This window comes from Theropithecus gelada, chromosome 10 (genome assembly GCF_003255815.1).
Source record: "Theropithecus gelada isolate Dixy chromosome 10, Tgel_1.0, whole genome shotgun sequence".
In the NCBI taxonomy this organism is placed as follows: domain Eukaryota; kingdom Metazoa; phylum Chordata; class Mammalia; order Primates; family Cercopithecidae; genus Theropithecus; species Theropithecus gelada.
Window position 1 is genome coordinate 57,025 of NC_037678.1, and position 23,453 is coordinate 80,477.

The 23,453-nt window shown below is 57.3% G+C and overlaps 1 protein-coding gene across 1 annotated transcript in view; it reads right to left on the bottom strand.

The window, feature by feature from the left end:
• SHANK3 (SH3 and multiple ankyrin repeat domains 3) overlaps positions 1–23,453 on the bottom strand; it is a 55,916-nt gene that overhangs the window by 13,615 nt on the left and 18,848 nt on the right. The window contains exons 11-20 of the mRNA XM_025400500.1: positions 23,219–23,412; positions 22,136–22,249; positions 16,708–16,783; positions 16,372–16,454; positions 15,757–15,881; positions 15,522–15,654; positions 14,469–14,549; positions 7,759–7,782; positions 4,375–4,505; positions 3,704–3,788 (exon numbers count right to left, since the gene is read on the bottom strand). Coding sequence (XP_025256285.1) covers positions 3,704–3,788; positions 4,375–4,505; positions 7,759–7,782; positions 14,469–14,549; positions 15,522–15,654; positions 15,757–15,881; positions 16,372–16,454; positions 16,708–16,783; positions 22,136–22,249; positions 23,219–23,412 — 1,046 coding nt within the window. The remainder of the gene's footprint in view (positions 1–3,703; positions 3,789–4,374; positions 4,506–7,758; positions 7,783–14,468; positions 14,550–15,521; positions 15,655–15,756; positions 15,882–16,371; positions 16,455–16,707; positions 16,784–22,135; positions 22,250–23,218; positions 23,413–23,453) is intronic.

Genomic DNA, 23,453 nt, shown 5'->3' on the forward strand with positions numbered 1-23,453 from the left:
GTGGCCACTGGAGCCAGGCCTCAGGCAGGGAAAGAGCTAATACCCAGGTAAGGAGGTGCCCTGTGGAAAAAGCCTTCAGAGGCTCCTCCCAGAGACCCACATGGGTGGGTGATGCAACCACAGTGGCTGGAATTCAGTAAGGTTGGGTGACTGGGTGAAGGGAAGAATGGATGGATGAATTAAAATGGGAACTGCAGACTGAGCACCCAGCATGTTTCATTTTAACCCCTACTGGCAGCGTGACCCCAGGCCAATCCCTGAGCCCCTTTGAGCTTCAGTTTTTCTATGGTCAAAACAGGCTTAAAATGAACCCCCCTCTGCATGCCTTGCTCAGACGTCATTGTTAGGATCCTGTGCAAGGGCTGGAGTGCTCAGGGCCCTCATGATCCTGCTGTCCAGCCAGAACCTGACACAACCTTCTGAGCACCCCTGTGGACATCATGATGTGGACACATGGGCTACAGGTGTGTTCAGTGAGGCTGCAGGGGGCGGATGGCCCCACACCCACGCACCCAGGTCTCGTGGTGCTCCTGTTCCCAGCCTCACTCTGAAATTGGTCAACATTTTTATGAACTTGCTACAATACAGGCTGCCCGTTCCTGACTGCATCCTCGTCCGGCCACCGCAGTGCTCATGCTGCAACACTACACTGCTTCTTACTGGGCATAATATCTCTTTGTAGCCAAGGTACCAAGGGTGGGCTTTTGTGTACAGAACTAGGCTTACATTTTAGATCTGCTAGGTACTGACATTCCTTAACCTCTAGGAACTTCAGTTTCCTCATGCCAGGAAGACAGCCTGCACCTACTGTGGGGCGTCTTCACCTTTACAGTACAGGGCTGAACCGCAGCAGCATCCCGGGAAGGGGCCCAGGTCATCGTCATCGTCGTTTGTAGGTCTGCCTTCCCCTCACCCCCAACCGCTGGACACAGAAATTGTGCCCAGTTCGTCCTGGGTCTCCTGCTGCATTCCCTGCACTGTGTATGAACACGCAGTGAACACCCACAAGCCTATGTGTTAGATGGAGCGACGCAGAACGAGCACACCTTGAGGATGTAGAAGGCGGGAGTGACGTGCAAAGATGAAATAAGGGGAAATTTAATGCTAATAGCATGCCAAGTTCTGACTTAGGGTAAAGAAAAGTCACTTGCCTCAGCGGAGTAGGGAATCTGTTCTGATACCATCTGGGGCAGGGGTGGGACCCCTTGGGGACAAAGGCAGACCCTCTTTGTCTGCCTAGATAATAGCAGAGAGCATTTCTACTGTGTGCCAGAGAGCACCTACTGTGTGCCAACCTCGAGAGGCAGCATCTGTGTCTACTAACACTGGCGGCTGCTGAGCACTCCCAGCATGCCACGCAGTCCTAGCCTGTGAGTGCTGCCTACCGGGCGAGCCTCAGAGTGGTCCTTGGAGGTGGAATCGGTGGTCTCCGTGTTTATGGATCAAAATCCTGATGTTTCAAGGGTTGCATTGTGTGCCCAGGGCAACAGAGCCAGGGCATGGGGCAGGGGCCTGGGGAGTCTGACAACCCAACCAACGTGCATGTTGGCAGCTGAGGCCCAGCAGGCCAAGGGGAGCCAAAAAGGAGCACCTGTCAACCCATTCATCAACCGAGCGCAAGAGGGTGCCTGAGGGACCAGGGCAGAACTGGCAGTCCTAGGAGAGTGGTTTAAGGCCTGCAGGGCAGGTGCATGGACCTAGACCTGCAGGGTCAGGCCCAGGAAGCAAGAGTCAGAAGACCCAGGTCAAGGGAGGCAGAGACAACTGTTTCCAGATGAAGCAAGAGAGCACTGGGGCCGATCTCCGGGGCCCCAAGGCAATGAGGAGCACACAGAGGATCAAGCTGGACAGATACGGAGTGATAGCAGCTCTGTGAAAAGCCTCGTTTGGCCAGAGGGATGGACTAGAGGGCAGAGCCAGGGCAAGCAGTCATGAGAACAAAGCCATGGCCCAGCTGCAAGGCGATGAGAGCTGTGCGGGGCAGGGCTGTGAGGCCACCCACCCCGACAGGTCAGGTGAGACAGAAGGTAAGAGAGAAACCATGGGAGACACTCAGGGCTCAGGCTGGGGAGCGCAGAGGAGAGTGCTTCTCAGCTCCAAGGTAGCTGCAGCCTCACCAGCCTTCTTCCCCACAATCCCACCTACGGAAATAACTCTCGGCAGTCTCTGAGGGACCAGTCCACACACCCATATGCCTTTTCCACACTGCTCTGTCAGTTCGCCCCAGTATCCCCCAGAAACTCCCATTTATCTTGTACATCTTAGCTCAAAAGTACCCCCACCCCGACACACGCAGCCTTCTGTGACACCCAGGTGTGCCTGGAGCTCCCCAGTGGGTTCCATTGGTCCGTGAGCCCTGATACCCACCATGTGCCCGCTGAGCTCTCTGCACACGTCACATTCCCCAACTAAGCCCCAGACTTGGCCCAGGATCGGCCTTGTGTGAACACAAATTGGCAGGGTGCTGGGGCAAGTGAGGAATCAAGAGTTTGGGCGGCTGTGTGATCTTGGCAGGTCATTTACCCTCCTTGCTTCAGTTTTCTCATCTGTAAAATGGAGGTACTAGTGGCCTCAACCTCAATATGGTTATTCTAAGTATTAAACACTCAGTGTCCAGCCCGTAGTAAGTGCTGAGAGGTTTACTCCTATGTGTAACAGATGTGGGGGTGTGCTGGGGTTTGTATGGACAACAGACGGTCAAGTGGGCAGGTGTGTGGGTGGACAGATGCACAGGTGGGCAGGGGACAGGAGAATGGATGCCTAGAGGGATGCACAGTGGCCAGGGCTTGTCATCTGGGTCAGGAGACAGTGAGTGTGGGGTGTGATGGTGGCCGGGGAGTGGTGAGGCACAGAGGGGAAGGAGGCTGAAGACACAGCCTTGAAAAGGTCCCATATTTGGGAGGCTGGAACGGCAGGGTCAAAACAGGTGCCACCTGAGAAAGGAGGGGAAAACCAGAAGTGTTGTCCTCAGACTCTGGGGAGGAGCGTTTCATGGAAGGAGGAGCAGAGAAACCGCATGCCAGCTGAGGTCAGCAGGAGTGCTGGCCATGTCCACGGGAGGAAGGCCCTGCAGGCCACCGGTGACCCTGGTGGGAGCAGTTTCAATTTGGGTATGGAGAGAGCAAGTCTGCTGCAGGCTGAGGAGCAGGTGGGGGATGGGAGATAGATGGCAAGTGGAGGTGACTTTTTGGGGAAACTGGCTGTGAAGGGGGGAAGAGAGCAATACATGGAGGAGTAGGGGAGAGGCAAGTTCAGGGGAGGGAAGTTTTAGGGTCAGAAACTTCACATGCACTTGGGCTGCAGAGAAGCAACGGCGACGGAGGCTGCTGAGCTGGGGAGGGGTGAGGCTGCCCATGGGAAGGATAAGAGGCGATGGGGAGGTGGGGGTGCCCAGTGGACAGGGAGTGGCAGCTGGGGACACGGGTGAGGCTGCCCATGGGAGGGATGAAGCGATCGGGGGATGCCCACTGGACAGGGAGTGTCAGCTGCCGGGGGGAATCTCTGGGTTGGGGAAGGCCTAATCCTCACAGGTCCATCAACATATGAGATCCTTCAGCTGGGGCCAGGAAGCGGTAGGACTCAGAGGGAAACTGAAAACCCCAGTTACCAGCAGGGAGAAACAGGGTCCTTCCAACCCAAATCCACCCTGCCAGCTCCAGCCCCGTTCCTCCCAACCCCATGCAGCCCCACAGCCCAGCCATACCTACAGACTTGGTCCGTGGAATCCCCTTCCGCAAGGAGCCCGGCAGCTTCTCTGGGCCTGGGAGGCCCTGGCGTTCAAACAATGACTGTGGGGGTCAGGGAGGGGAATATGGAGGTTCCAGGGCACTGGGGGGCCCCAGTCCTCCTCCTAAGCCGGAAGTGAGATACCCCACTGCTGTCACTCCAATGGCACCAGTGCCTGTGGGTGCCTGGACCCAGGAATCATGGCTAGGCTCTGCCCTCAGGGAGCAGGGGATGTAGCCAATTGGAGCCTGGGCTGTGTGGGCAGTGCAGATGGTGGTACAGTGTAGACGGTGTTGGGCAGGGTGGGTGCAGACCCTGGCTGACCCTGGGTGAGGTGGGGGAGGAGCCCAGAAGGCGCCGGGTCGGCAAGTGGGCAGGGAACAGAGACATGCTTCGTCATGTTCTCAGCAGAGCTGGGGTACCTTGGTCTCAGGCGTGAGACAGGGACTGCCTGAAGGCAGAAGCACCAAAAGCCACAAAAGCGAAACCAGCAGGTGCTGAGCTGTGGTCATTTAGGGGGCAAAGACAGCCCCAAGAGTCTCTGAGAGAGGCTATAGGATGCACACACCCCTCTGGAGGGGGTGGCCCAGGACAGACTGACCCCCATGCCTGCCCATCCCAGTGCTCCCAGCCGCCCGTGGCCCTTACACTGATCTCGGCAGGTGTGATCCTCCGACTGGTGGGCCTCTGTTTGACAGTGGCAGCTCTGGAGTCTGCGTCTGCGATGTCTGGCCTCAGCGTTGGCTCTGCGGCGGCTGCCAGCATCTCGTCCAGCTTCTCTGCACAGCAAGGAGGCTCCATCTCAGGTCCTGGGCCACCTCCTGCCCCACTGCCACGTCCTCCCCAGCCTGGCCACCCGTGATGCTGACAGAGGCCACTACTCCCCTCCCTCCTTAAGCTCCCACCCCAGGCCCCCAAGACAAGGCCCTCACCCCAGAACTGAGACCCCACCCCAGGCAGCCTCTCTATCCTCAAGGAGACTCCAGGTGACCCCGTGGACCCCACTTAAGAAAAGGCCACTCTGCCCATGAGGGAGAAGACCAGGGCAGGTGACAGACAAACAACTCAGAGACCACAGTCTCCCTGGATTTCCCTCCATTTCCCTTTGTCCTGTCACCGTGCTCAGCACGTACAGGCCACTCTTGGCTCTCTGCACCGCACTGGAAGGGAAGCTGTTCACAGTGGGTCACAGCCCTAGGACAGACCCTGATGTTCAAGCAGGTTTCCACAAATGATCACAGTGACTTGGAAACTGTGTTAAACTAATACATATATCTAAGGACCATCAGAGCTCTGGTTGGATGGCTCCCCCAGGACATCAGTAGCTCTCGCCCCCTGTGGGTCCACTGAGGACCAGTGCATGGGGTATGCAGCAAGGGCTGGGGCAGCACCCATGTCCACCTGGCTGCTGCACCAGCCGTCATTCAGCAGCCCCACTGCACCCCACCCATCACTCAGGCTCCACCCAACCCCAGGCCCTTCTCCACTCTTTGGGGCTGCGCCAACCCTAGAGGGACCCTGTCTGGCCACTCTTGTCTTGGCCCCTTGTTGGAGAATTTCAATGGTCAGCCTGGACACCTGCTACTCCTTCCAACTCCAATCTGCAGCTGTTCACAGTACCTGCTGGTTCTACCTCTGCAATCTGCTTAGCATTGCTGGAAAAAGGAAATAACTCCCCAAGACTGTCCTGTACCCAACCCAGACCAGACCCACCCTGTACACTGACTATGTCCTGAGTTAAGCTCTTTGTGACCTCTGTGTCTTCGTCTGATAAAACAGGCATAAAAACAGCGCTAGCTTCATGTGTCTCTAGAGAGAATTAGCACAGAAGAAAGGCTTACAACTGTGCTGGCACTGGGCACAATTCCGCACAATTCATGTCTGGGTGCCTCATCTCCCCAGACAGCTTGTGGGTCGCAGAAGAGAGCAAATACTGTTCTCTGTGTTCCATCAGTGCCCAGCCTGTGCCCTGAACAATGCAAGAGTTTACGGGCAAAACAGGCTCCAACTGCAGATATCTGGGCCTGTGCACGGCTCCCGGTGCCACCAGGTGACGGAGGCCCAGGTACGGCCCAGGGGTTGCTGGTTTGAGGGGACTTCTCATTTGCTATTGTCATGAAGTGAATGATTTATTTTTGGGAGCTAAAGTCACCATCACCACCATTTGTTAAGTTCTTGGTGATTTTGGAGTATGCGGGACTTCATGCAAACCACTCCTCTCATCCCACAGCGACACGAGGATTTTATCATCACCTTTATCCAACCCAGGAGCAAACTGAAGCTCGGAGAGAGAAACTGCCCCAGATCACTGACTAGGAAGTAAGAGATGAGACTTAAGCACCATACTCCCCAGACACTGCAGAAGTAAAGACATGAATGGAGAGAAAACTGCGTGAGGCACACACGGCTCAGCATCACGGGTGACACGTTGCCACCTGAGCCACGGGCTAGGAGAGGCTCTCTCTCTAGGTCCGAAAGACCCATCCCAGAGACCTGCAGCAGGATGCACATAACGTTTAGTGAGGCAGCTGCTTCTGGTCATCGGGTGATGCTGCTGGCGCCAGGTGAGAAGTGTTTTCAAAAGGGAAAAAATTAATCAAGAATTCTGCAAATTACAAACTGATGAGGTTGACATAACTCTCCCCCCAATACTAGAGAATATATTCTTAAATAAATTATTTTAAATAATTAAGGGAAATGAAGCCCATCAGGAACCAAGTGGACCCGCTCACTCCCAGGGCCCTCTGGGTGCATGGCAGGGCACAGCTGGGTTTGCAGCTGTTTGATCAATAGGGCCCCAGCCTGCAGGATGATCAATCAGCCATCACTTCTTCCACGACTGGAGCAGCACCTGGGCTGCAACACGGCACCCTGGGAGTCCCACTAACGAGCTGGAGGGCAGAGCCAGAAGATTCCAGAAATAGCTTGTGTGTCTGCCCCAAAGGCGTGCAGAAAAGGTCACTGGAGGAGACCTTGTCACCTGTTTTTAATACCTGAGGAGACACTGGGGAAGCCCTTCACCCGGGCTGGGGCAGGAGGCAGCAAGGGGGCCTCAAGAGGGCTGGGCCAAGGGCCTGGTAGATGTGTCCTCACCCAGGGAAAGCCCAGTGGGTCCAGAGAGAGGGAGGGACGGCATCAGGTACAAACATATGGAGCAAATACACAGGCCTGGGTGGAGAAAACCACCTCAAGCCTCTGTCTGGCCCCGACTCCACCCGAGAGGCAGAGCAGGCTGCCAGGAGGAGGTTGCCAGCAGCTGGGTCCCAGGACCTCACCGGACAGTGGACCTCAGTACCCAGGCCCAGGTGACTGTTCCCACCTGAACGCTCTCTTCCCTGCAGCCAGGCTGAACATACAGGACATACAGGGAGCGGCCCCAAAGGGTAGAGGGAGGCCTGAACGGGGGTTCGGGAGGGCAGTCAACAGCCTGGGGGGCTGTTGGCCAGGGGAGTTCCAAGCTCCTTCCCCAGTGCTGTGGAACTCAGACCCCTGCTCTGAAGGGGCCATCAGCTCTGGGGTTGGCCCTACAACCAACCAGCACGGGAATACGTCCCACAACCCAGGCACAGGCCCCGAGAGGACCAGCAGAAAGAAGCAATGTAGACTGGGGCCGCACACACCAACACGGCCCAGTCTCCCTGCTCCCTAGAGCTCCCCCTCTGGGACCCTCGGAGCCCTTTCCTTCCTGCTCTCTGGGCCATGGCGCATGCAGTGGCCTCCATGGAGCTCTCCCAGCTCCTCCCCACGGGCTGCCTCCATCAGGCCATCTGCACAGCTCACAGGCCCCAGGCTCACCTGAGCCCCCAAGGCCATCACAGTCCCAGAGGGTCACACCCCTGGGAACTCCCCATCCATCCTTGCAGGTCCTTCTCTCATGCCCCTACCAAATCCCCAGGGAGAAGGCCAACAGGAGGCTGCAGCCCAGGCTTCTGGGCCACCCTGACTTGCACTGGAACCTCCTCACACACCAGCACTCCCCCAGACAGGGGTCAGGCAAAGCCAAGGCCCTGGGGAGACAGGCAGATGACTCACCCCCTTTTCTTCTCCGAATGGAGGCTTGGAATCAAGAAACAGAGTAAAGGGAGTAAGAGGCAGGCTCGGCACCCAGGCCCCATTATCCACGCTCATTTCCCCACCCCATCCCTCTCACCGCCACCTCCCCCAACAACCATGACCTCCCAGATCTGCCCCCAGCCTACACCTCTTTATCAGACCATGAAGAGCAAATCTGCCCAAATGCAGAATCAGTTGGTACATGCCTTGAAATCCAAGGAGGAAACAACCACAAGCAGGGGCTTGTGTGTGTGCCACATGCATGCAGGTGCACACAGCGCGTGTCTGCTCACCCACACACAGATGTGTGCCACACGCATGCAAGTGCACACAGGTTATGTCTGCTCACCCACGCACAGATGTGTGCCACACGTGTGCAGGTGCACACAGCACATGTCCACACACCCACGCACAGACATGTACCACATGCATGCAGGTGTACACAGCGCGTGTCTGCTCACCCACACACAGACGTGTGCCACACATGCAGGGGCACACAGGGTGTATCCGCTCACTCACGCACAGATGTGTACCACACACATGCAGGTACACACAGGGCGTATCTGCTCACCCACACACAGACATGTGTACCACATGTATGCAGGTGCACACAGCACGTCCGCTCACCCACGCACAGACATGTGTACCACACGCATGCAGGTGCACACAGGGCGTATCCGCTCACCCACGCACAGACGTGTGCCACACGCATGCAGGTGCACACAGCACATGTCCACTCACCCACACACAGATGTGTTCCACACGCATGCAGATGTACACAGCACATCTTCGCACACCCACGCATGGACGTGTGCCACATGCATGCAGGTGCACACAGGGTGTATCCGCTCACCCACGCACAGACGTGTACCACAAGCATGCAGGTTTACACAGCACATGTCCGCACACCCACGCACAGACGTGTGCCACACGCATGCAGGTGCACACATGTCCACACACTCACGCACAGACGTGTGTCACATGCATGCAGATGTACACAGCACATGTCTGCTCACCCACGCACATGCATGCAGGTGCACACAGCACCTGTCCACTCACCCATGCACAGACATGTGTGCCAAACACATGCAGGTGCACACAGCGCATGTCCACTCACCCATGCAGACGTGTGCCACACGCATGCAGGTGCACACAGCGCGTCTGCACACCCACGCACAGACGTGTGCCACATGCATGCAGGTGCACACAGCACATGTCCGCACACCCAAGCACAGACGTGTGCCACATGCATGCAGATGCACACAGGGCGTATCTGCTCACCCGTGCACAGACGTGTGCCACACACGTGCAGGTGCACACAGCACATGTCCCCACACCCACGCAAAGACATGTGTGCCACACACATGCAGATGCACATAGCGCGTGTCCGCTCACCCGTGCACAGACGTGTGCCACACACGTGCAGGTGCACACGGTGTATCTGCTCACCCACGCACAGACATGTGTGCCACACGCATGCAGGTGCACACAGCACATGTCCGCACACCCACGCACAGACATGTGTGCCACACACATGCAGATGCACACAGGGCGTATCCGCTCACCCGTGCACAGACGTGTGCCACACGTGTGCAGGTGCACACAGGGCGTATCTGCTCACCCACGCACAGACATGTGTGCCACACACATGCAGGTGCACACAGTGCGTGTCCGCACACCCACGCACAGACGTGTGCCACACGCATGCAGATGCACACAGGGCGTATCCACTCACCCGTGCACAGACGTGTGCCACACGCGTGCAGGTGCACACAGGGCGTATCTGCTCACCCACGCACAGACGTGTGCCACACGCGTGCAGGTGCACACAGCACATGTCCGCACACCCACGCACAGACGTGTGCTACACGCATGCAGGTGCACATAGCATGTGTCCGCTCACCCACGCACAGACATGTGTGCCACACACATGCAGGTGCACATAGCGCGTGTCTGCTCACCCACGCACAGACGTGTGCCACACGCATGCAGGTGCACGCAGGGCATATCCGCTTACCCACGCACAGGCATGCAGGTGCACACAGCATGTGTCCACTCATCCGCGCACAGACATGTGTGCCACACCCATGCAAGTGCACACAGCGTATGTCCACTCACCCACGCACAGACACGCAAACACAGGGAGATATGCACAACTCCATCATGCTTGGCTCAGTCAAAGGTTTGTTCAGAAAAAAGGCAAAACCCCATAGAAAACAAGTTCAGGTGTCGCAGAAAACCAAGGTGGTCACCTGTGTGTTCTGTTCAAAGTCGGTCTTAAAACAAAAGGCAGGGCAAATGTGTTTGGCAAAGAAACCTTTTCCAGGACAAGGCCACTCACACAGATGCTGGGTGTGGCACCTACCCTGATGTTCTCTTCACAAAAGAAAAAAAGGGGCCCAGAAATTACAGGGAGTCCAGATTTCTCCTGGGAACATGAATACACAGGAAGGGCTTGGACCTGCCAGGGCCTTCCCTGGCCTGGGTCTCCATTGACCTGTGGCCCCAGCACATTCCTGGTACAAGCTGCGTGGACATGCATGTGGTGGCTGTGAGGAGTCCCCAGTGCTGAGGGGGAGGAGGGGTGCTCTGCCCTCTTCTCTCTCTCACCACCTGTCTCAGGAGGGTCCCCACCCAGCCCCTTCCTCTCACTCCCATCTCTGCAACCCTTCATTTTCCAGGCACCAGCCTTTGCTCACCCCATTCCCCCAGAGAACACCCCCTCCCTCCCTCCCCTTCCCCCAACAGGGCCATGCCTCTCCCACATCCTCTGAGCAGCAAACAGCCACCTGGACAGGAGCCTCCGCCTTGCACCTGCTTTCTCTGACACCTCACTTTTTCTTTTTAGGTGTTCAGGCACCTTCTCGATAGACTATGAATCCTAAAGGGCTCTAATAGCGCTTGACAGTGTGAGGCAGTTCTGATGTGTTCTTGCCAGCAATGACCAACAGGCCTCATTTCTATCTTCTGAAAGCAAAACCACTGGGTTGTGGGATGGTCCCTTTGGTACCTGGGGAAACCCTGAGGCTGGCACGGCTTCCTCAAATCAGGCGTTTCCAGAGGGGACTTCCAGAAGCTCTGCTGGCTTCCCAGGACAGCTGTCTCCTGGGGACAGGTGGCTTCCTGAGCTCCAGAAGTGTGGGCAGAGGCTCCGTGCTAAGCTGTCCCTTCATCCTCCCCCAGACTGCTCGGGAAAAAGCCTGGAAAATTATGGTGGCCTGAAGCTGTGAGCAACTCCTCTGGAACACCAGGGTCTGTCGAGTGACTCCAGCAACCTGTCCTAAGGCTTGTTGCAGAAGAGGGAACACCCAGCCCAGAGGAGGGCAAAGCGCAGTTCTCTCATTTTCACAGGGCAGAGTCCCTGGGTCCCAGGATTACGGGTCTCAGGCTGCCCAAAAGCCTCGTGGTGCCGAACAGAAGAGTTCCTTCTGGACGTGCAGTGGATCGTGGCTACGTGACAGCCTCTGGCAGGAGAATCCTGGGACCCAGCTGCCTACCAGTGCTTATTGATCAGTTTGGATCTTCAATTGACAGGTCAGCTCCCGTGACTGACCTTGGACCCTTATGACCCGAGGGCCAGAAGTCTGCCAGCCTCTCTGCCTCACTCCTGAATGAGGAGGATTAGCAGGGTATAGAATTCTAGGTGGAAAAGAATTTTGCCTCCACACTTTGAAGCTCTTCTTCCATCATCTGCTGTCATCTGCTATTGCTGATGAGAAGTCTGTTGTCAGTTGAACCACTGCTCCCGTCTACGACATCCAGCGGCCAGTCTCTCTCTCTCTCATCATTTTTTGTTTTGTTTTGAGACAGGGTCTCGCTCTGTCACCCAGGCTGGAGTGCACTGGCACGATCTTGGCTCACTACAACGTCTACCTCCCAGACTTAAGCAATCCTCCCACCTCAGCCTCCTGAGTAGCTGGGACCACAGGAACACACCACCATGCCAGGATAATTTTTGTATTTTTTGTAGAGATAGGGTTTCGCCATGTTGCCCAGGCTGGTCTCAAACTCCTGGACTCAAGTGATCCACTTGTCTTGGCCTCCTAAAGTGCTGGGAGTACAGGCATGAGCCACCGCACCCAGCCTCTCTCATTGTTTTAAAGATTTCTGCTTGTTCACTGCGTTCTACAGTTTTACTACGAAAGACGTGGATACAGATTTGTTTTTATTTCCTTGCTGAGACTTATATTTCTTTAAACTGAAGACTCATGTCTTTGTTCAACTTTGGGAAATTCTTAAGCCATCTCATCTCCAAATATTGCCTTCAGGTCTTGCATTAAGTAGATGCTGGGATTTTCCCAATAGTCCCACTGAATTATCTATGTGATAAGTGTCTCCTAACTGCTCTTTGATATTTTGTATCTCCTTGTATTTCTGTGCTATATTCTGGGTAACCTCAGATTTATCTTCTAACCTGCTGTTTCTTTCTTCACCTGGGTCTAGTGTACTGTTTATCCCAGCCATGGCTTTCTTTTTTATCTGTGACTATACTTTTTGTTTCAGTAACAGTTCTTTAAGGATCCTTCTGGCCAGGCACAGTGGCTCACGCCTGTAATCCCAGCACTTTGGGAGGCTGAGGTGGGTGAATCACAAGGTCAGGAGTTCAAGACCAGCCTGGTCAATATGGTGAAATCCCATCTCTACTAAAAATACAAAAAATTAGCTGGGTGTGGTGGTGGCCGCTTCTAATCCCAGCTACTCGGGAGGCTGAGGCAAGAGAATCACTTGAACCAAGGAGGCAGAGGTTGCAGTGAGCCGAGATCGCACCACTGCATTCCAACCTGGGCAACAGAACGAGACTCAGTTTAAAAAAAAAAAATCACTCTATTCTAAAATGTGCTTATTCTTTTTTTGCTTATTTGTTCTGTCCTGTTCTCTCATTAGTTCAGTTAGTTCTTTTAATCTTTGTGACAATTTACTTTATTTTAATGTTTTTCATATTCTTCTCTGATTTCTAGTTCTTTCGATGCTAATTCCAGTTGTTGGGCTTGGCCTTCAACCTTCCCGCTTCTCACAGGTCCAGCCACGTCTCCCAGCCTTGTGAGGGCCTCAGGATCCCAACTCCTTGCCCTTGGGTACTAGATAATGAGCTACAGAAGCCCCTGGCTTTGGTTTCTCTCCTTTTCATTTTGAATTATCTATATGAGGTTTTTTGTTTTTTTCTTTTGGTTTTATTTTATTTGCAATAGCTATGGTGAAAATTCTGACCATGTCAGTCCAATGCATGTTGGTAGCTGTTCTCCACACTGAACTAAATTGCAGTTAAGACCATCTGCTCAGCCTGTGGCCAGGACAGGGTCAGGGCTCGGTTCATGAGTAAGGTCAGGGATTATTCTAGGGGCCAGCAAATGGGATCCTTCTATGGCTGGGGTAGAACCAACACCGGAGCCAGGGATGGGGCTCAGCCTAGAACCAGAATGAGGACTCCAGGGTTCGGTTTAGGACCAGAGTTGGGGTTCCTTCTATGACCAGTGGCAGAGTAAAGTCTGGGGACAGAACTGGGCTTAGACCACAGGAAGAAAAGAGCCTCACGCCTGCAATCCCAGCACTTTGGGAGGCCAAGGCGGGCGGATCACCTGAGGTCAGGAGTTCGAGACCAGCCCTGGCCAACATGGTGAAACCCTGTTTCTACCAAAAATACAAAAAAAAAAAAAAAAAAGCTGGGCGTGGTGGCAGGCACCTGTAATCCCAGCTACTCGGGAGGCTGAGGCAGGAGAATCACTTGAACCCAAGAGGTGGAGGTTGCAGTGAGCTGAGAATGTGCCATTGCACTCCAGCCTGGGCAACAAGAGTGAAACTCTGTCTCAAACAAAAAAAAAAAAAAGAAAGAGCCTGTCAACTGTCACGTATACTCGGACATGCCCATGACGAGGCTGTTGATGGCCACACGTATAGCACATACCCACAATGAGGACAACGGTCACACGTGCTGGGACATGCCCGTGAAGAGGCTACTGACGGTCACATGTCAGGATATGATCACATATATCTAGACATGCCCATGACAAGGTTGTTAATGGACACATATGTAAGACCTGCCCATGAAGAAGCTGCTGATGGTCAACCACGGCTTGTGCCCAAAACGTGCCCCATCGAAGCCCAGCACACTCCTGCTCCCCTCCTGCCACACTCGAGGTCCTGCCCCATCGTCCAACAGTGTGCCTGTGGCCTGTGGGGTCAGCAGGACCACCTGGCCAATGAGGGCACGGGCACCAAGAGGGTAAAATAAACACAAATCTGACACAGCCAGTGCCTGGCAGAGCCAGAGTGGACCCCGGTCACCTGACTACTGCTCTTTCTTCACTTGGATGAAATGCAGGAGTAAAGTCAAAGTGGAGATGTGGAAAACCAGAGGCAGCACACACACACAAACATGCACACACATGCAAACGTACTGGTGGGCCAGGCCCTGCTCCCCGTCATCTGTCCTGGACACCCCACTGTCCATCCCCAGCCCCTCACATCTCACCCCTTCCACATGCCATCCCACTCCTCACCCTACAAGTGCCAAATGTCCCCATCACGCCAGCACCCACCCATTCACCTCTGACCTGCTCCTACATCCACCTGTCCTTCCTCCCCTCTGGCTTGACCCCCTGGCCTCCCATACTACCTGTGCCTGCTGGCCCTGTCTGCCCATCATGGACTGTCCACCTGCATCCACCTCCACGGCCACCCCCGCCACTCACCGAGTTCCTCAAGCTCAGCTGTCATGGACTTGGAGCGCAGGGTCAGTGTGGTGCTGGGGGCCCTCTTGGGGGGCGGTGGGGCTGCAAAGAAGAGGGAGGCCTTGGACCTCCTGTCCAGCAGCAGGCGGCGCGGCGTGGCCAGGTGCAGGTGCCACTTGCGCTCCACTGCCTGGATCTCCTCGTACTCCCGCGAGGATGAGTCGCACTGTGCCAGGATCTTGTTCAGGCTACGGCTGGACGCAAACTTCTTCATGGCGCAAGGAGCTCAGGGAGTGTGGGGGGGGGCCCGGGCGATCAGGGCCTCAGGGGCCCTGGGAACCCCCAGAGCCAGGGCCTCAGGAGACAATCAAGGGTGCTGGTGGGGGGCACGGTGCCAGCTGGCTCTGGCCTGGGCACCCACCCTGCAGGCTCCGAGGGCTACGCGAGGGGGCACCAGAGCCATGAGGTGGGGGCTGGGAGGGTCTCCTTGCGGGCGGGGCTCCTGCTGCTCCAGGGCTCCCCCCAGGCCCGGGTGGCCGCTGCCCCTTGTGGGGCCAGGGTGTGGTCAGCCAAGCCGCGGGCCTGGGCTGGGCCTGGCCGGCAAAGCCTCCTGGGCCCAGGCTGTGCCGCGTCGTCGCGGGGAGAAGACGCTTTTCCTCTTCCCTCAGGTGCCGCCTCCCCCTTCCCTCCGACAATAAGCAGCGCGGCAGCGTCAACCTCACAGTTGCTATGGCAACCCCGGCCTCCAGGCAGCTGCTGGCGGTGTAGGGAAGGAGGGCTCTGCCACGCCAGGGGCTGGGGGAACGCCGGGAAGGAGGGGGCAGGGATCTGAGGAGGCGCAGTCTGAGGTCAGGGGTCAGGGGTCAAAGGCCTCAGGCCAGGGGACAGGACTGGCAGTCTAACACCAGGGATTGGGAGGGGCCCCAGCCCACGCATGTGGGTGGTTCATCAAGGTTCAGGAATCTGATGTCAGCAGTTGGGGGTCAGGGATGGGAAGAGGAATGTGGGCCTAAAGTCAAAGGTCTAAGGTCAGGGGAAAGTTTGGGCACAGAGGCCTAAAGCGTGACCCCTCACCTCTGCGCCGAGCCCCGTCTTCTTCTGGCTTCCTTGTCACAGACACAACCTTCATGACGAGGCGGTTGCCACCCTGGCGAATCAGAGCCACCACCTGCTTGTGTCCGACCTTCACCACGTTCACCCCGTTCACCTGGGACAGACAGGCAGCTGGGTGGGGAGGCCCCCAGGCACGTCCGCCACAGGGTTCAGGGGTCAGCATCCCACTGGGCAGTGCCAGCCAGGACGGCCTCACCTCAATGAGGAAGTCTCCCGTGCGAAGCCCGGCCCTCCAGGCCACGCCCTCCACGTCCACCGACTCAAGGTACTGCAGTGCCGGGAAGGCTGGCGTGGGCGTGAACTCCTCGATGGGGGTCTCTGCTGCGGGGGGCAATTAGGAAGGCGCTTCACCAGTGAGGTTCAGGTGGGGGCGGCTGCCACACAGCAACCTCCGAGTGGCTCAGCACAGGAAAGAGATGACGGCAGGGGGCAGTGACCCGGGGCAGGGGGAGGGCCACGGGGAGCCACAGCACAGGGACTAGCCGGTCCAGGGATCCTAGACATGACCCTCTGCGAAACCCCCTTCGCCCACGCCAGAAAGGCCCCCACTCAGTTGGACTCTAGAGCAAAGACAGTGGAAAACGACGAAGGGAAGGAATTGCCGCCTGGGCCGGGACATTGCAAACCATGACGGTCCGACCGCAGCAGAGGAGCAAGGAAAACCGGGGCCAAAAGTAGGGAGGCGCAGGTGCAAGGCAGGGAGGGAGTGCGGGGTAGAGCAGAGTGGGGGGCAGAAGCAAGAAGCTGAGGACACCCCCGAGCCGTGTGCAGCCCCTGCCTGCCTGACGCCCCGGCACCCACTCCCCATTACCTTTGGCTCCCCGGAGCACAAAACCAAAGCCCTCATGGTCCCGTTTCTGCAGGACAGCCACTTTGTCATCAATGACATAATCGCTGAAGAAGGAAAGCAGGAGGAGTGAGGTAAGTCCTCCCTCGAGGCTGGCCAGCCGGCCACAGTCCACCTTGCAGTCACCCCGGGACTGACGGGCCACGGAGCAGAAGAGAGGTCGGCCGGGCCCCTTCCCTCACCCTCCTCTGACCTCTTCACACCTGGCCTCCTGGACCAGCTCCTGGCCTCCCTCTCTACTGCAGGTCCTGCCCCACGTCCCGTACGCATGTTCCCGCCAGCCAGTGTCCCTGCGCGTACCTGTGTGACGTGAGGCTGTCGTAGGAGCCCACTGTGTAGTGGCGAAAAAGCCGCTTCGTCCGGTCCTCTCGCGTCTCTGAAGGGAGTATCAAGAGCTGATGGACAGTTGTGGCCTCCAGCTGGCCTGCCTAAACTGCCCTCACCCATGCTGGTCACCAGTCTCTGCCCACACACACCCGCTTGGCCTGGTTGTGTCCAGATGGAAGTAGGGGGCCCCTGGAGTCCTGGGTCCAGAGGTGAGAAGGCTGAGGGGATGATATAGGGAATTCTGACCTCTGTGGGTCAGGGTTCAAGAGGCGGCGGCAGCTCATCTCTTTCCTAAGCAGCTGCTGAACACAGGAGTCCAGACAAGGCCAGAGCCGTCCACAGAGCATCGGTGAGCCCCAAGGCTGCGAGCAGAGGGGGGCGTGCACATACGTGTGTGTGCCCCGTGGTCATGGGTGGATGCTCTGCTCATGCATGTGTCTCTGTATGAGCTCACTATGTGCAAGTGCTGTGCTCATGTGTTTGTGTGACCTGCCATCACGGGCACGTGTGTGAGGTGTGTTCATGCATGTGTGTACATCTGTATCTGCATGACCCACACTCATGTACAAATGCCGTGCTATATGCCTACATGCGCTGGCATGGAAGCAGCAACCTTCCAGCATTGTCTTCACCAACTTCTTCACAACAGCTCCTTGATGCTCAACCTCATGGGGTCCCTTGCTTCAGACTGTCTCTGAGTGGGGCAGGGGATCCAGGTGTGGGGGCTGGGTCCCCTGCCCTGACCTCAATGCATCCCACAGAGCTTGGTCCCCAACTGTCCTCTTGATCTCAAAGTCCCACATGGCCAAGCTAGCCAGCTGTCTGACCACCACTCCACCCTCACTGACCAGTAGGTTCCAGCCACACCACCAGCCATGACCTCTCTGCTCCCATGAGCTCCTCCAGCTGCCTGTAAGCCCCACCCGCCAGCCTTCCCAGCCCCGCAGCTCCACTCTCCAGGACCACAAAGGCCCTGCGGGCAGCAGCACCACTGCCTCGCTTTCATCCCTCAGCTCCTTCCTCGTTTCCTCTCTTGGTAGCATTTCTCAAGATCCATGGTTTCCTTCAGCAAGTATATATCGAGCTCCTGGCCAGGCGCGGTGGCTCAAGCCTGTAATCCCAGCACTTTGGGAGGCCGAGACGGGCGGATCAGGAGGTCAGGAGATCGAGACCATCCTGGCTAACCCGGTGAAACCCCGTCTCTACTAAAAATACAAAAAACTAGCCGGGCGAGGTGGCGGGCACCTGTAGTCCCAGCTACTCGGGAGGCTGAGGCAGGAGAATGGCGTGAACCCGGGAGGTGGAGCTTGCAATGAGCTGAGATCCAGCCACCGCACTCCAGCCTGGGCGACAGAGCGAGACTCCATCTCAAAAAAAAAAAAAAAGGATATATTGAGCTCCTACTGTGTACCAGCTCTGCAAATACAGCAGAGAAGAGAACAAGGTCTCTGCACTCGTGGGGTTTATAATCTGTTCAGGGAGGCAGGATAAACAGAGGATAAAGACATAGCATGTGAATGCTGGTAAGTGCTCAGGAGACCAGCGAGCAGATCAGGGAGGGCAGAGAAAGGCACGCAAAGGCCTCACCCCCACGGGAGGGCTGAGTAGAGGCCGAGGATGGGGAGCAGCCTGTGGATATGTGGGCAAAGGGCTTCCCAGGAGCGGGGGTGGTCGGGGGAAGCCCACGGCAGGCATCAGCCTGCAGCATTTGAGGGAGTTCAGAGCCTGTGCAGCTGGAGCACACGGAGCTAGAGAGAGTGGCAGGAAATGAGATCAGAAAGAGAACCTGCAGCTTTCGATGACCTGTTTCCCCCACTAATTGTGAGCTCCTTGAGGGTAAGGACCACATGTTCTTTATCTCTGTGATCCTAGCGCCCAGCACAGCACCTGGTGTGTCGCAGGCATTCTGCATGCTGACTAGGAGAGTAATGGGTGGACAGGTGCACATGAGATAGATGGACAGAAGGGTGGATCGAAAGGCACTGGACCAGTGGATGGAGGGCGGGAAGGAGAGGGCAATGGGTGGATAGGTCAAAGAGCAGACAGATACATGGGTAGATGGATGGATGGACTGGGTGAGTAGACAGGTAGGTGGAGAGGTGGATGGATGAATGGATGGATGGAGGAAGGGAGGGGTGGTGGATTGGGTTGGCTAGTGAGTCAACGGATAAGAAGATGATGGTGGGATGGGTGGGTGAGTCAAAGGACAGACGGCTGTAAACATAGGTGGAGCAGTGGCCGGATGGAAAGAGGAAAGGGCACCTATTCCTATCAGAAGACACAGATATCAAAACAGTATTGGGCTGGATTCCAGGTCCCAGCTACCAACTTGTGTGACTCTCAGTAAGTCAACAGTCCCCTCTAAGCCTGCCCATATAGAATACAAAAATTCCAGCTTGGAGGAGCCCCTTGGTTCTAACGACTTATTATCTTATCCTGGCATTCCCCAACCACACCTGCACCCCTCATCCTGCCGAACCTAAGGCCAGCTCAGGCCAAGCCTCATCACCGCTCAGGTGGGGCATCAGACCCCTCCTTTCCTCCATCACACCCTTCTCTATGTCGACAGAACCACATAGTGTCATGGTGCTGCCTGCTAAAGAACCCCCCAAACTTGCACTTGACCAGCCTCCTGTTTTCAGATGTTGTCAACCAAACAAATTGTATGTATTACATAACACAAATTCATTTTTCCAGCTTTGTTAATAAGACACATAAAAGCCAGCTGCAGAGAAAATGCCCAACACAGCCATCCTCCACTACCCACCCAAGTGCTGACCTTACTGCCAAGAAAGGGAAGGAGGGAGGGGAGGGAAGGCACAGGGCCCTGCTCATGCTGGGCCTCCCGAACGCACCTGACCTCGCCTCTCCATTCCCTCCCTCACAGCTCCACCCTCTGCCTGCCAGGAGGTGCTATGGGAGACCGCTCTCTGCTCAGTAAGTGACCAGGACTCGTCTCCCGATCCCACAGCGGCACAGGCCCTGGGCACCAGCCCCTGCATGCACAGGGACTGTGTCCCCTCCCTGACCTTTAAGTCCTTTTCTGTCCCCGCTCCAGTCCCAGAAATGGATTTTTTTGGGGGGGTGGGGGGAGTGAATCTGGGCCTGCTGGAAGCAGGTTCCTGTTCCTGGGCTGCACTCTGGCCTCTGGCAGAACTCGGCCCCAGGATCCCAGAGCAGAGGCTCTGCGCAGCGTGGTCAGCGGGGCCTGCAGCCGAGGTCAGAGGGGACTGTCACTGCTCCCACTCCCTACCCTTCACAGGCAGCCTCCGCAGGTTCCTCTTCTGCTGCCCACTCATGAAATACTCCCGTCTACCCCGGGACCTCTGACACTCACTCCCTGGGTCGCACACACCACGGCTGCCGCCTGGAGCCCAGACCCAAACCCCACATTGGCTGCTCTGCGAGCCCACACTGGCCCACTCCTCTCCACAGCTCCGCTCTGCCCACCCCGGGCTTTGATCCTACACAACCTGCACAATCAGACGCTGCTGCTGGGTTCCCTCCGCCATGATGCCACGCTGTCCCTTGACTCCATGGCCACCTGACCACCCTCGTGGTCCCCACGCCAGCCTTGCCCTTCACCCACCCAGCCGTTCCACTCACGTAGAACTTGCTGCCTATGTTGCAAACAAGACTTTGCTCCTCAGGGCTCTATGACCCCCGAGAAATGGAATAATAACAAGTGGCCCCACCTCTCGGGACTGCTGGGATGAGTCAATGACTTCTACATGTAGAAGTGCTAAAGCTGTGCCAGGCACTCAGAGCAGATCTTGCTGACACATACAGCTGTAGAACACACACAGGCCCTGCACACACGGCTGTCCCCTCAGCCCCATCCACTGACCACCCAGAGGACTCAGCTCAGACAGTGCCTCTGCTTTGAGGCCCTCTCTGACTCCTTCAGGTCAACCCAGGGAGCTCCCACGCTCACACGGCCCTCGTCACAGCCACTGCTCCCACAAGGCTTCCAGCTGAGCCTCCGTGATCCCGGCTCCCAGCACAGGGCCCAGCACATGACAAACACCTAAAAAACATTTGCTGCTCTCCAATTCTGACTCCACCTAAACCTCCCTCCCTCTCCGTCAGCTTCAGACTTAGGTCCAAATGCCCCTCATTCCACACAGTCCTCAAACCAGAACCTTCCTCATCACCACGTGGGGGAGCTCAAGACCCGCTCCGCCACAGGTGTGGATTCCCCCCACCTCTCCTTCCCCTCCCCTCTCCCATACTGTCTGAACCAGGGCCCAAATCTCTGAAAGCATTTCCCATCTGGACCCTGTCCTATCCACCCTCCATGGGCTGAGAACAGAGGGCCAAGTCCCTTCCACACTCTAAGCCACCAGGAGAGCCATCAGAGCAAGGCAGGACAAGGCCAAGGAAGGAGGAAAGGGCACCTGCTCAGGAAAGGGTCAGTGGCCAAGCTCCTGACTCCCTGGGCCTCTCCTGGGCTCAGCACAGGGCAGGCGTCCAGGCCATACAGGGGTGGAGTCGCCGGGAAACTCTCATCCCAAAGATGGGGACACAGTAACCCCAGGCCTGAGCCCTTCACATGCAGAGGGAGGGTGCGTGCAACCTTGATCCAGACACACCACCGATGACCCCCAGTGACCGTCACTCAGGAGAGGTTTGCTTGGCCCACCAGCTCTCTAGGACAGAAGCACGTGCATGGATCTGGAAGCCTCCTGGGACCCCTGAGGATTCCTCACAAGGGCACCCCCAAGACATGCACCCAGCTCCAGCCCGGGGGCCGCCAAAGGACCAGATGGTCAGCAGAGCTGGACAGCGGCCACTCACCAACCCCAGGAGCTGTAGCCTTCACCTTTACATCCTCCCTGCAGGCTGAGGACCAGCCCACCCTCACCTGCTGCCCTCAGACCATCCCTGCCCCAGGGCACTCACCAGGGCACCTCCAGGCCCAACTGGCCTCATTTCCTCTTGGCTTCTCCGGGCCTCCCTGCTCTGCCCACTTGGACAATCTGTCCACTTTGGAAAAACGCCTCTTTTCTCACACTGACCTCCTTACATGTCTGCCAGCTACGCAGGAATCATGCGTTCCACACACCTGGTGTTTCTGAAGGACTGTGCCGATGGGGTGCGAGTCACCGGGAGTCAGTGTGGGATCACACAGACAGAGGCCCCGTCATGCATGTCCTATGTGTCTCCACTGCACGTGAAGTGTCAGCTTACATACACGCGTGTTCCCAAATATATGCAGAGTGTGTGCACACGTGTCTGTGTCACGTACACAAGTTTGCGTCTACTTTGAGTGTTTGTTTCAGTTTACCTCTAGTCTTTTCTCTGTGAATATCCATGTGGATTTAGCACCAAGAGAGACCGAAGGGAAACTGGAAGGGGTGGTCCCCTTGGGAGCTGCCCAGAGGGCCGTGGGGTCACTCACCAGGCCGTGGGTCATGCTGCCTCATCTGCACCTCCTCCACGCAGTCGGCCGGGAACCAGCCTGTGCGGCCTTTCACGGTTCCCTCCCAGAAACCGCCCTCCCCAATGCTGAGCACTGGAGGAAGAAGCCAGACAGGCCATCAGTGGGGAGCAGAGCTGGGCACCCACCCCACCTCGGGAGCAGGTTCTGCCCACTCACCCCCTGCCCTTTCCCTCCTTCCCTTCCCACTTTCTCCCCGCTTTTTCCCTGGGAAGATTTTAGGATCCACACAGAAGAGAGAAAGGAACAGATGGGCTCGGCACAGGGTGGGCATGTGGGGGACAGAGAGACACACAGATGGACACACTCGGGGAGGGGTGCAGGCAGGGGCAGGGGCCACACTCCTGCTGCTGGCCCCATCCCCAGCTGACCACGCTCCCCCAGCCCCTTCAACCGACCCCCATCCTGGCTCTGTCACCCACCCAGGGGTCACTGCCAAGAGCTCGGGGTCATCGTGTTGTGGCCAGTGGGTGAGGCCACGTGATGCACCAGCTGGGCTGTTTCCACCTCAGCCGGCCCTGAGGCTAGGACCCCAGCGGTGACCCCGAGACCCCCATAATGAGAGGGGTTTGTCATGGCACGCAATTCCCCCAGAACACAGGAAGCCCCAGTGACAGAAGCCTGCATAACACAAACACCCACATGACGGTCACAGACACCCCACGACGGCAAGGGTCCCCCACATCGCAGGGGCCTCCAGTGGAGAAGCTGCAGAAGTGCCACGGGAACCCCGCAATGCAAGGAAGCTCTGTAATGGGACAGGGTCCTTCAGGCAGAGACCCCGGGGGACACAGCAATGCCTATGGCGAGAGAGGAGCCTCCGTGGTGACACAGGGAGCCCGGAACGACAGAGCACCGGAGGGACCCGCACGGCAGGAACCTTTCCCAGGCAGAGCCCTTCACTGTGACACCAGGGATCCCGCCAGGGCCCAGGGCCGCCACGGCGGAGGAGACCCCGGAGCCATCGCCCCGGCCCGGCCCGGCCCGCACCGCGCGCGGCGCCGCCCCCTCCCCGCGCCGGGCCCGCCCCCCCGCGCCCCTCACCCTTCACGGCCTCGCCGCGGTGCAGCGGGATCTCGCCTTCACCCTGCGGGCTGTGCGCCTTCACCGCGATGAACTTGCGGCCGGGGACGGCGCTGTAAAGTTTCCGCTTCGGGCCCCGGGGCGGCGGTGCGGGGGGCGCGGGGGGCGCGGGGCCGGGGCCGGGCGCGGGGCCGGGGCCGCCGGGCCCGCTCGGGCTGTAAACGAACACGTAGGTGACGGACGCGATGCCGGGGGG